General features: G+C 45.4%; 1 protein-coding gene across 1 annotated transcript in view; it reads right to left on the bottom strand.

Moving 5' to 3' along the window:
* Positions 1–12,797, bottom strand: part of SCD5 (stearoyl-CoA desaturase 5) — a gene marked incomplete at both ends in the record, with an annotated part of 121,487 nt that overhangs the window by 72,140 nt on the left and 36,550 nt on the right. Inside the window, 1 exon segment of the mRNA XM_080925525.1 lies at positions 3,553–3,680. Within this exon segment, the coding sequence (XP_080781651.1) occupies positions 3,553–3,680 (128 nt within the window).

Genomic DNA, 12,797 nt, shown 5'->3' with positions numbered 1-12,797 from the left:
ACTTTTGAAGTTGGACTAAATGCATTTTGCATTATATTATGGCTATAAACCCGTGCGGGCCAGGGAGTGGAACGTGGCAGTTTCAATAGGTATGACCCCCATAGACTCGTGTTTCAATGCTTAGACATAGGAAGTGAATTATCAGGCCTTGTTGGAGGAAATGTATCACTGTGGGGGTGGGTTTTGAGGCTATGCCCAGTGTGGGGTCCAGTTCCCTTCCACTGCCTGTGGATCAAGATGTAGAACTCGAGGCTGCTCCAGCACCACGCCTGCCTGCATGCCGCCATGCTTCCCTCCGGGATGATCACTGCCCTGGACGGCCTGCTGCCCAAACCTACCTGCCCTGCGGGGTTAGGGGTGAGTTGGCTCAGAGTCAAAGACTCCGGGAACAGGTGAGAAAGCCACAGCAAGCTCCTCTGAGCACTGCTGCAGCTTCTTTAATACCCTCCACCCACGTCCTTTTGGTCCCAAGAAAGCTTCTCTTCCAAACAGCAGTTCCCGATTGACTGGCATTGTGTGCACCAGCAACCCCTGTTCTTCTGGCAGTCTTCAGTTAGGTCCTCCTGTAGGAATTGCCTTTACAGCTGTGTGCCCCTCCACCCCCAATGCTTATGTCCAGGCAGCCACTGCTGTCCCTCCTACAGATATTTTCCTTGATAGCAATTGCCTTGGTCATGAGCTCTTCATGGCCAAACAGAAAGTGAATTATAAACTACTCTCGTCAGGGTTTGGGACCGTCTTACACTGCCAGACTACACCTCTCTCTTTTTTTTTAACCCTCCCAGACTGTTCACAGATTAGACTGACTGCATTCCCACTGAAGCACCATACATTGTCATGGACACAAGCCCTAGGCCAACCACACACAACTTCCACCTACGTCTAAGTGGCAATATTATGGAATCCCTCAGAGTCATTATTTTAAGATTCTATTTTTATTTACGTGTGTGTGTGTGTGTGTGTGTGTGTGTGTGTGTGTGTGTGTGATCTATGTGTGCACCTGAGAGCAGTGTCAGATCCCCCTGGAGCTTGAGTTAGAGGCAGTTGAGAGCCACCCAATGAAGATGCTGGAAACCAAACCGAGGTCCTCTGTAAGAACAGTGCGTGCTCTTACCAGCTGAGCCATCTCTCCACCCCTGTGTCTTAAAGCACTGAAAATTTCTACTGGGAAGCTATGACTCTAATCTCACTAGAGGGAACTGCCCAGGGAAGGCAGGACTGTCACAGTGTTGTGACCACAGAGTAAGGGAAGACTGACGTGTGGTGGATAACTGGTAAATACTGTGAGGAGGGTTTGAAAAGTTCACTGTAATGTGGACCTTGACAAAGTATTCCTGCTTCAAATGTGATCTCCAAAGTGGACAAGCACCACTTTCTACTCAATGAGAGGGCTAGAGATAAATGATAAAAGACAAAATGAAAAACCATATTTACTGGGTGCTACTAAAAGCACTTTTTAAAATGTAACCCAAACTGGCCTTGAACTTGAAATTCTCCCAAGTGCTGGGCTAACAGGTGTGTGCTTCCCCACTGGGCTGGCTCCAGGTTACCCCACCCTCACCATCATCCAGCGCCATGTGATTATGTTCCCTTTGTAGGCAAAGAACTTAAGATTTCTAGACAGGCCCTTAGCTAGCAAATGCAAAGCAGGAACTTGTTCTGAAGTCTGTGTCCTTTACCTCGTACTTTCTTTAAAAGTTGCATTCTCTGTTCTGTGATATGTTGTTCTAGAAACTCGGCTTTTCACATGTTGAGTTATAAGCAAATAATCTCACTGAGTTTAGGCTCTCAACTACAAGTTGCTTATCTTGGAAAAACAGTCCGATAATCGGAGTGTTTTATAACCACAAGAATGCGTAATTGGAAGCTAAATACAATAAACTGCTTGAAAGTAATAAAACTGTCTGTCCTAAGTGACGTCACAGACCTCGGTGAGTTCAGAGTCTATGGTAAACAAAGCATGACGCAGCCATAGGCGACAGCTGAACCCAAAGTAAAAGGCATGGAGTTCACCTGCAAAGAGCAAGCAAAGAAATGGAGGCAAGATGCTACTGCTGGTCCTCTGTGCTCTGGCTGTATCCGGGAACTTGGTTACCAGGTCACCAGCTGTGCTTGAACAAGGAGTCTAGGCCCCTCCCGCCAATTAAGTCTCCCAACTGAGCTGTTTGCTTTATGAATAATCCAACTGCAGAGAGGCCTGAAATGGGGAGTGAATTAGCCGTGAGGGCAGTTAGAGAAACGCTTGGGTCCAGGAGGTCTATCTCAGGGGAAGCCGTGGCAGCTGTGTGTTTCGAGGCATAGAAACTTTGAAAACAAGTTGTTCTTACCCAAGCAGCCAGGATCAGATGAGGAATTGGGAAGACGGAGATCTATGGTCAACCCCAAACCCCAGCAGCTCAGAAAGTGTCCAACGTGATGCGAAGGACCTCAAACTGGGATTGGCCAGAAGGATACAGCCCAGTTTCCATGCAGAGAGAGCAGGGTCTGAGTTTCTCTTTAGGTTTCTCTAGCACACAGCAGCCTTCAGGGATTGTGTAATAACTGGCAAGGAAAGCAGTCTTATTTTTACAGAGAAATGAGCTGGAAAGGATGTGTGATTCACGGCTAGCATCTGTCTGCATCCTGGACTCCGGATCTAACAGACCTCCCACTGTGATTCTGCAGGGTAACCAAAGGAGAGGCTCTGTCAGCATGATGGCTTTAGCATGAGAAAACCCATGCCTGTCCAGCCTGATGTCTCACCCTTTACCTCTACATGTTGAGTAGGTTCTTAACCTTATTAAGTCTCAGTTTAGGGCAATGGCTCTCTACCTATGGGCAGCGACTCTTTTAACAAACCAAAAAAAAAAAAAAAAAAATTACCTAACAGTTGTGAAATAGCAACAGAAATAACATTATGGTTGGGGGTCACCACAAAAAGAACAGCTATATTAAAGGGTCAACAGCCTTAGGACGGTTGAGAACCACTGGTTTAGGGGATGGAGATGTTGCATAATTGCAGATTACCTGCCTAGCACACATGAGGCCCCAGTTCTGCCTCCAGCATCATATAAACTGCCTGTGGCAGTGCATGCCTCTAACCCCAGCACTTGGAAGGATCAGGAATTCAAAGTCATCCTCGACTGCATGATGAATTTGGGGCTAGACGGGGCTATTTGAGACCTTGTCTCAAAACAAACGTAGAAACAAACCCACCAGTTTCCTTGTCTGTAAAATGGGGTCCATGTAACAGCTAGCTCATATGATATTGTGAAGTTCAAGTGCAAAATAAGTGTAAAGCTAATGGCCAGGCATCGCGGTATCTTCATAGCATGCATTCTGGATGGAGACGTCTCCTTCCCTCCTTGGCAGCATGACTTGAAGCACAAATTCCCCCCGAGACACATTTTATTGTGTCTACAGCTCCAGGAGATTAAAAAAATGAAAGTACTGGTGCAACCTGGGAATGTTTGAGACTGGTCATCGGGCCTAGGGCAAGGGAAGAGAAGGATCCACCCATCTTTTCTCTCCTCCCACATTGCTACCTGGTCCCCAGGAGCCCACCATCCCTACCTGGAAAGCCATGGAGTTGAAAGTAGGCAGCAGTGAGACATATCCTAAGAGGCAACTTGGCCTGTGGCTCCACAGATGGTGGGCACTGGCTGTCACACCCAGAGAAGTCAGGAGAAGGCAGAAGTAGGCTAAGACACAAGCAGGATCAAAGGTCAACCACTGTCACCAAACTTTTAGCCATCCTTTGTTTTTCCCTTCTGAGTGAGGGCTTATGGGAATAAGCCTCCATCCAAGGAAGATGCTGTAACAGGAAGAAGAATCAGTAACTTAAGGAGCACTTTTTTGGTGAGTAGCTTTTTATAACAGGGAAAGGTGGAAAGAACTTTCTGGAAACTTCAGCTTAACTTCCAGAGGCTTTCAGCACTATTTCTCCCCAACACCAAAGAAGCCTTTTAGCTGCTGATCTTTCTTCTGGTCTCCATGCAAAGGCTCAATCACTTGAGTGCCTATTTGTGTTCTGGTTTACCTGTCGCCTACTCTTCTGGAAACAAGGGTGCTCTCTGTCTCTTCCTCAGCTCTTGTAAGTGTTCTAGGAAGAGCATGTCTGTAAGCAGTGGGCCCATATCATGGTTCCATGAGCCTTAGTTTGAAGGAAATTGGGGCAGACTTAGCAGCAGTATGGATGAAAATAAGCTAAGCCTGGCCATAGGGGTAATGAGATTTGCCTTTGAGAGACCCAGAGATGGACGGGGGCACGGTTTCATCGCCAACCTAGAAGAGGGCTTAAAGACCTCACCACCTCTGATGCTCACCACAGGTGCTATCTTTCTCATTCACACTTGAAGGTCAGGATCCCTAAGAGGTTGACTGATAAGTCCTATGTGTAAGCCCAACCCATACCTGTTTTCATGCCTTTGCCAAGAGACATCATGTCCCTGTTGCTGCTGTTGCTGCAGGTGGTAATAATGGTGGTGGCCGTAAAGGTAATAATGATGATGATGATGGTTCTTGTGGTGGTGATGGTGGTGGAGGTGATGATGGTTATTATGGTGGTGACCGTGGTGATGGTTCTTGTGGTGATGATGTTTGTGATGATGGTTTCTCTTTTGTTTGGAGGCTTAGAAGGTACTACCAGTTAACGGTAAAAAGTAGATACACAGGGACTCAACGGTGATGATCCTCGAGATTATTACATCTAGCTCCAATGATTTTAAAAGCAATGTGCCCATTGGTGCAAAGTGTTTTAACTAGATTATCTTGATCACATTAAGCAAATCTATGTGATTTGTATTATTACCAGTGCCATTTTATAGATGAGAAAACAATGACTCACAGGGGTGAGCTTTGTTTTCACTCACAGATTCCCACAGAGTATCTGGAGAACCTGGAGCATCTTTGCTAAGAGTCAAATTCAAGTCTTTCTGAACCAAGGACAGAGACCTGCCAGCAACATGACTTTGCTTCTGGGAAATATTCAGTAAGTTTTCTCTTTACTCCTCTGTACTTTGCTGGTACCAAGTGAGGAAGCAGCTCACTTTCACATCTAGTAAAGAGAATGCCCTAAGCCAGGCTATAGGAAGGTGGCACATACACCCAGCACTGGAGGACCAATCATAAAAAACTGCCAAAATAAAAGCACTGGGCTGTGAGTCAGGTCCCACCGTGGTTGTGAATAGTCCCAGGACAGAACCGGTAGCTCTTCTCTGGAAGAATTACAGTAAGTTTGATGTCAGTAAACATATTTAATAGGAACAATGTTACATCTTACAAAAGTTAAGTGCCTGACTGATCTTGGTCTCAATCTACATTTTTAGAGTTCAGAACATAAGATTTATCCTCAGCCCTAAGGTGGTGAGTTCCTGAAGACTTGTGGCTTTTATGAGCCTGACAATTCATTCTTTAGTTGAGAGGTTAAAAGCAAAGGACAAACAGGAACCTGCCTGTGGGTCACGGAAATATACTTTATTATTATACTTTAACCTTGGCCATGAACCCATGGAATGGAAATTGTTTTCCATACCATCTTTGGCATTTATGTCTCTACTATTCATTTTTCAGCTGTCAGGAGGTTTAGGAAACAAAATCTAGAATGAAAAAGTTCAACGTGACTCTACTTGCCAATAAGCTAAGACTTTAGACCCTAGATGTAATACAATTAATTCCAAGATCCCATGAAAGATGTTGGGGGAAAATATCACTTCAATCTGTTTCTCAATGAGACCCTTACAGGAAAGTATGGTGCCATCTTGTCCTGTGGGAAATCTCCAAAAATGTAAGGTCCATTTGCATAGCTTGTCTGCTTATGTGCTGACCACTGATATGGGTTCAAGTTAAGCATCTACACTGAGCCATGTTGGTTGTTGGTTTGGCTAAGCACAAAACCCTGTCCTCCTGACCATGAGAATAACTGACTCGATCAACTGTGTCTCTTTTCTAGGTCTTGAACTCTTATCAGTCATCACAAGTCACCAAGCTAAGCAGAGATTGAAGATAAGACACGTAGGTGATGGGACAGCCATGGGAGCCAGAAGAACTGCACACCTTGTGCTCTCGGTTGTGGGCCTAGAAGCTTAATGGTTCTCTCCATCCTATGAGTCTCCACAACGTTCCTCTGAATTTCCACAGTCAACAAACTCCCTTTTTACACTTAAAGTGGTCTGAGTTTCTGGTGCCTAAATTCTACAGGACATCTTGAGAGAGAAGCAACTATTTGGTCATGACCCAAAGATGACCAAATGTTTGCCACCAACTCTTGGCTTTATGTCCTCTTTGGTAATTTATTTCTGACCAAAAGAACATAGCAATGTGAAATAATGTTATGTCTGTTGCCAAGGACCAGTGTTGGCTTAAAGAGGTGTTCCTGAAGAAGGGGTATTTGGGAGCAGCAAAAGAATGACTCAAAGTCAATTATGAGTATAAGCTGACATCTCTGTGGTCTGCTCAAAAGCTCCCTAGACAGCTCTTTGCTTGAAACAGCTCTCTTTTGCTAGAAAAAAAGATTATAAAAGCTCATGGGTTTTCCTTCTAAAATCAGAAAGCCTGCTAGACAAAATTCTTGGGTTTTCCAATCAAAGTCGGAAAATTTGCTGGACAAAATTCTTGGGTTTTCTAACCAAAGTCAGAAAGCCTGCCAGACAAATTATGAAAAGAAACTGCTATATCTCTCTAGGCAGCTCATCTCATGCAGATCAAAAGCCAAGTCATATTTACACATTAATTTAATTGTTGATCCATGTTCCCTTTTGATTATCCCATGAATCAGCATTTTATGACCTTAGAACCTTGATTCTTAGAAGAATACTGCAAGTACATTTTTTTTAACATAGCAAATGAATTCAGAGATCTGCCTGCCTTTGTAAGTACAAACAATAAACTTACCTGGGTGGGATCTCATTTTGAGGTTGTCACACCCTGTATCTCTTCATCAACTTTCTTAATATCTTTCTGACAAACTGGCTGATAATGCAGCTGTTTCTATTCTTTTAGGTTCGTGAAGTCCATAATATAATTTATATTGCATCCTTATATTTTGCATAGTTGAAAAATCCTGTTTATATATTTTTGCACTCATGTTTTTAAGAGTTCTTTCCTACAGCCTTAAGGGCTGTCCTGAAGGTCTCTGCATCACAGAGACACATTCTTGCTTCCTAGAGTCATGTTGTTCCTAATTATCATGGAGTAATTAACCTTAACAGGGAGAGCATTCCCCAAAGGAGGAACACGAAAATGTGCATTATTATACAAAGAAGCTTCATGCCTAGCAACCATCAACACTCACGGAGGCCCATTTTCTACTCGGGAGTGGAAACTGTTTTAAGCCATCTCTTATGAATGGCAGAACTTGGCATTCTATGCATGACAAAAGATTTGTGAGCATATTTCCCTCATAAGTCAGTTATGATGAAATAGGCTGTCACATTAGAGGGCCTTAGGCAGCAAGGAACAAAGGAATCCTCCAGCTAATAGTAGAGTGAAGCTCCAGCTCTCCAGTTCATAGCTGCTGGATCTTGGCACAGACATGTGAATGGGCTTGGATGTGAATCTTTCCTTGGGCAAGCCTGCAGACAGCACTTTGGTCCCCCAGAGCCTCATACAAGGTTCCAAGGCAGAGCCCTAGGCTATGCTGCAGCCTCATTCCTGGCCCCCCCACCCCAAACTGTAAGAAAGAAAATGCTTTTTACATAGATACATTTGGGGATAATACATTATGCAGCAATAGATAACTAACACAGGCTTTATTATGCAGGAACCTTCTCTCTGGAAAAGGAAGATTTAAATTCTGATTATAGAAGAGTTTCCTGTGAGGGCTGAAAATAGAATAGCATTGCATAAGGTCAGCTTTGTAGGTGCAGAGAAGGGAGGGGAGGAGGGAGTAACTGGTGATAGGTTTTGGAACTAAGAAATGACCAGGATGTCTTATAACCGATGTTAGTGATGGCTGTATGCTGGAGAACCCTGCCACTAAGATTGCAGTCCACCATGTCCGGATGGCTCTCTGAGCTCACTGCAAATGGGGGACTTCCTTTTACAGCAGGGCTTCCTTTTATCTGCCTGACCATGTCTGGGGAATGCCCTTGAGCGCAGATGCTGGACTTTATTTGGAGGCTATCCCTGTGCAGAGCTTCCTGCAAGTGCTGTGTGACTCAACACATCGCTGTTCTTCCTTCCTGCCCATATGATAATTAGTGGCTATGTTATGACCAATAGACCCTTCCCACCTGTATAATTATCAGGTTCTGTATTATGACCAATCGGTGCTTCCTGCTCATAACCCTAAGAGCCCTTGTATACCTTACCCCCAGAACAATACGATGAGCCGTGACTCTGAAGCTGACTCCAGGAAGGTCTTTCCATCATACTTTCAACTGTGCAAATCCTTCTTGCCAAATCTGCTCCCTTTGTCAGGTGGGCCAGTGGCCAATGACCCACCAGAAAAGGAAAAACCCACAGTGGCACAGTTTTGTGTATTTTTGGCCCAGGCATGACTAGTGTAACCATTGAAATTTGCTACCTCCAGACTACAGGCACTTGAGTCTTCTACACAGCTGCTAAGGGGAGCCTCCATTTGATCTAAGACCTACATCTAAAGTTACCAAAACCCTGGACCTAAAGACAGAAAAGCTCATTGACAGCCCAGGTCCCAAGCCTCAGCTTTAGATGCTAGTGACAAGCAGAGGGGGAGCCTGTGACTTCAAGAGCTTCTAAGGTGGGAGGCAGGTCCCTTGTCAATACTGATTCTCCTGTTGGTGCAGTATTGCCAATGTGGTTGTAATAAATCCCCCATAAAAGGGTCCTAGAGAGATGATAAAGAAAAAAATTAAATCTGTTCAGTCTGGACACCATCAGAGGAAAAGAGGAATATCACCTTGAAGAGTCAGAGCAGACAGAAGAAGCAATTGACAGAAGCCTCACCCTTGGTGACTTCTCTATCATCAGATTGAAAGCTAATAAATAAACATCACTCAGATCACTGAGCACTTGCTGTTCCAGGCCTCGCTCTGAGTGCTTTATACAGAGTCACTCCTTTGACACTTGCTACAGGGCTAAGGAGGTATGACTTTATAATCTTTGTCTTACAGGAGACAGAAGGAGCAAGTGAGAGAGCCCAGACCAGCCTTAGGCAGAAAGGCCCATGATGGCATGTCTACTGGCTGTCCCTCAAGCACCAACCTTGGTCCAGCAAGAGAGACCCTGGAGCATCCTTCCAAGCAGCTCAGAACACAAACAAAGTCCCATTTTACTTTCTGTCTTTATCTGTTTGTAAATCCATTCCCTTACTGACAACGCTGTCTTAGATAGGGTTTTACTGCAGTGAACAGACACCATGACCAAGGCAACTCTTATAAAGGATATTTAATTGGGGCAGACTTACATACAGGTTCAGTCCATTATCATCAAGGCAGGAGCACGGCAGCATCCAGGCAGGCATGGTGCAGGAGGAGCTGAGAGTTCGACATCTTCATCTGAAGGCTGCTAGCAGAATACTGACTTCCAGGCAGCTAGGATGAGGGTCTTAAAGCCCACACCCACAGTGGCACACCGACTCCAACAAGGCCACACCTCCTAATAGCGCCACTCTCTGGGAAGAGCATATATACACCATCACAAACATCATGACCATTCTTTTGCATCTGATTTAGCCTGCTTTCCAAAAACAAGAGTATCCAAGTTCATTAGAGCTCCCTTTATTGAGCCCCCATTATGTACCAGTCATTAAGCTTAGGTCTGGATTTGCATGGTGGGCACGTGGTCATGGAGGGCCTCTCTCACTGTAAGCCGACAACAGGTTAAAAAGCAAATTACTTGCCAAATTATGTTAAATTATATCAAGTGCTGCAGAGAAATTGAAGCAAGTGGTATATAAAAAAAGACTGTCATGTTTGGGACTCCAAAGGCTCCAAAAGCTATACAGGGGGTGTACAGCTTAAGTTAATGCCTTAAGGATGAGATGTGATTGGAGCAGGAGGAGGAGGTGAAGTGGAAATTTCTGGTTTCATTGAAAAGTCAGTTGTATCAGATCTTTTGCTGGAGCAAATACAGGAAGGAACATTTCACTGACGCAGACCCAGGTGAAAGGATGTTTTGATAAAGCAAGCACATGAAAGAATGTGTGATGAAGGATTCTTTGATAAGGACACACATGCATTAGTTCACCTTACATTGCACTGCTAAGCTCCGTTTGTTGTGGCTCTGTAAAGAGCAAAGCACCAAAGAACTTCTCCTGAGGTTTTTGTGGCCGCTTGCCACTTCTGCAGATTGGCGGTGTGAGGTCAGTTGAGACAGACTCACACTGAGTTTTGCTGAGACAGGCTCACGTGGTAAGGCAAGGCCCTTGGGAAGACATGTGGTACCTGGAGGGAGCACAAGTAGGACTCACCAGGCAGTGACAACACGCTTGCCTAGACAGCTTTGCAATGCTTCTTGGTCTCACGTCTTAACCTTCGTCGATCTTCACTGCACTGAGAGAGGCACTGCAGAGAACGGCTCCTGGTTTCCCTGTTGCTCTTGGTCCCTCATGGTGACTCATGCTGATCTGACTGAGACCAGGCTGCTTCTGCTGTGTCGGACCACCATGGCTGATTTGTGTTTACTAACTATCCTGACACTACTAAATTGGGCTGCTGGTCTATGCATGAAGTGTTTGTGAGTAGATCAAGCTGCTGCTGACTCCTGTGAACTGAACTGCCGATTTCCTGACAGTGCAGACTAGATTTGCTCCAAAGAACAATTTCTAAACAGCTTCACTTCCCCCATATCCTAATAACCTTTCTTTTCCACTACCTCTGGTGGTCGGTGGGCTAGAAGGGAGGCTTAAGCCTTTAAGAACCCTCAGTAAAGCTAGGTTTTGAAAAATCAAAGCCTACAAGGAGGCAACATTCAAGCAAAGTCACTGGTAAACGTAGAGCCCCCAGGTTGGAAACAACGTATATGTGTACATTAAATGACGGACATGTGTACATTTTTATGTCTATACATAGCTGCTTCAGACACACTTGGACAGCAGTTATCTAAAAGGCAGACAATTGAAAACACCAGCCTGGTTATGGAGAGGCAGGAAGCCTTATGCACTGCTTGTGGGGCTGTGAGGGGGAGTGGCCAAATGGAAATGTGTGGATTTGATCCGGCAATTCCGCGTCTAGGTTTGTGCCCTAAAAGACTTGGGGTTCAACATATTTTGTACCTCCATGTTCACAGAAGCATTATTCACATAGCCAGAAGGTAGACGCAGCCCAGGTCTCCGTCAGCAGATGAGACACAGCCACAGTGTAAAAGCACACGGAGGGAAAATGGAGGGGACATCAAGGGTCACAGAAGCGCTGCTCAGGGCTGTCACTTTACCCATCACAGTTTCACTGTTGTGGAGTTCCACTTCACAGAGGTGCAAAACTGAGGTCCAGAGACATTAAGTAACTTGGGATCTCTCCGTGAAAGAACTGGGGCTAAATACCCAGCCCCAAGCCCTTTCAGACCAGCAGACAGTTGTAGATCCTGGCTGTACATCATGGTCACCTGGGGTGCTGGGAAACCCTTGCCCCAGAAGTGGCATTTTTAAGAGAGCACCTGTCCCACCTGCTCAATCACACTCAGTGTTCAAGGTTCAAACAGTGAAGCTGAGATCAGCTTCTGCTTTGCCAACAATGCCAATCCCCTGCAGATGCTGCTTCCAGCTGGGTAAATGCTAAGCGACTGATTGAAGTAAACTCTATCCAGGTCCTGTTTGCACTCTCTTGGCTCATACCCAGCCTCTGGTTGTGTGAGCCGACCCGAGGCACCACACAGCACACAGAGCCTTTGACATGGAGCCAAGTGCAGCCACGGGGAACAGTCTTCCACCAAGAACTTGGGGAGAAGTGAAGGAAGCTAACAGAGGAGGAGGACACCTGGGCACAAGTTGACCCCTCTGGGGGCACTGAAACAGGCATCCTCTTTGATATTTGCTTTTCTGGCCAACTAACTCAAGGGTCTGGAAGAAAATCAACTCTGGGCACTGGCTGTTTGTTGGCTCTTTCTCCAGCCATCTCTTGATTCTGAAGAGAAACAGGAAAGGCTTGCGAGTCAATAGCTGGAGACACAGATGGAGGAAATACAAGTCAGAACTAGGAGATGGCCCGGCTGCTAAGATGACTGCCACACACACATGAAGGTGTGGCTCCAGTCTTTAGGTCAGTCCCTGGAGCTCTCCGGCCGGGTAACTTAGCCTAGTCAGGGAGCTCCGGACCCCGATAGACGTGGCCTCAAAAAAATAAGGTGGAAAGAGATTGAGGAAGACACCAGACATTGACTTCTGGCCTCCACACAAATGCATGCACATGCACCAACACACATTTGTATGCACACACACATACACACAAAGCAATGTGTGTTCTGCATTCTGCTCTAGAACATAAGAGTTAAGATGAACCCGGGACTGCATCAGGTCAAACAACTTACCTGATGATTCTCCATTCATAAACAGGCAATCATCGTTGTAAACCAGTTTGTTGTAAGGTTGAAAAGACATAATACACACAAATTTCAAGCCACCCTTGGCTAGTGGGGTTCCCTGGAATACAGCTGCAACCCTGCCTCACCAGAGAGGACCTTAGCCCTCCCTTTAAATTTATGGTTCTCCGGTGGAGGTTAGATTTCCTTCCTTTCCATGCACAAGACATTTGGTGAAGTCATTGGATGTCACTGAATCATGAAGGGTACTACTGGCCTCTAGTGGATAAAGGCCAGCTGTATTGCTAAGCACCCCACAAAACACAGAGGTTCCCTCAACAAGGAAACAGCCCAGAACTACTCAGTCTGATGGTGCTAGAGAG

The sequence above is a fragment of the Micromys minutus genome (assembly GCF_963924665.1).
Source record: "Micromys minutus genome assembly, chromosome: 11".
Classification (NCBI taxonomy): domain Eukaryota; kingdom Metazoa; phylum Chordata; class Mammalia; order Rodentia; family Muridae; genus Micromys; species Micromys minutus.
This window is presented reverse-complemented; position numbering and strand designations above follow the sequence as displayed.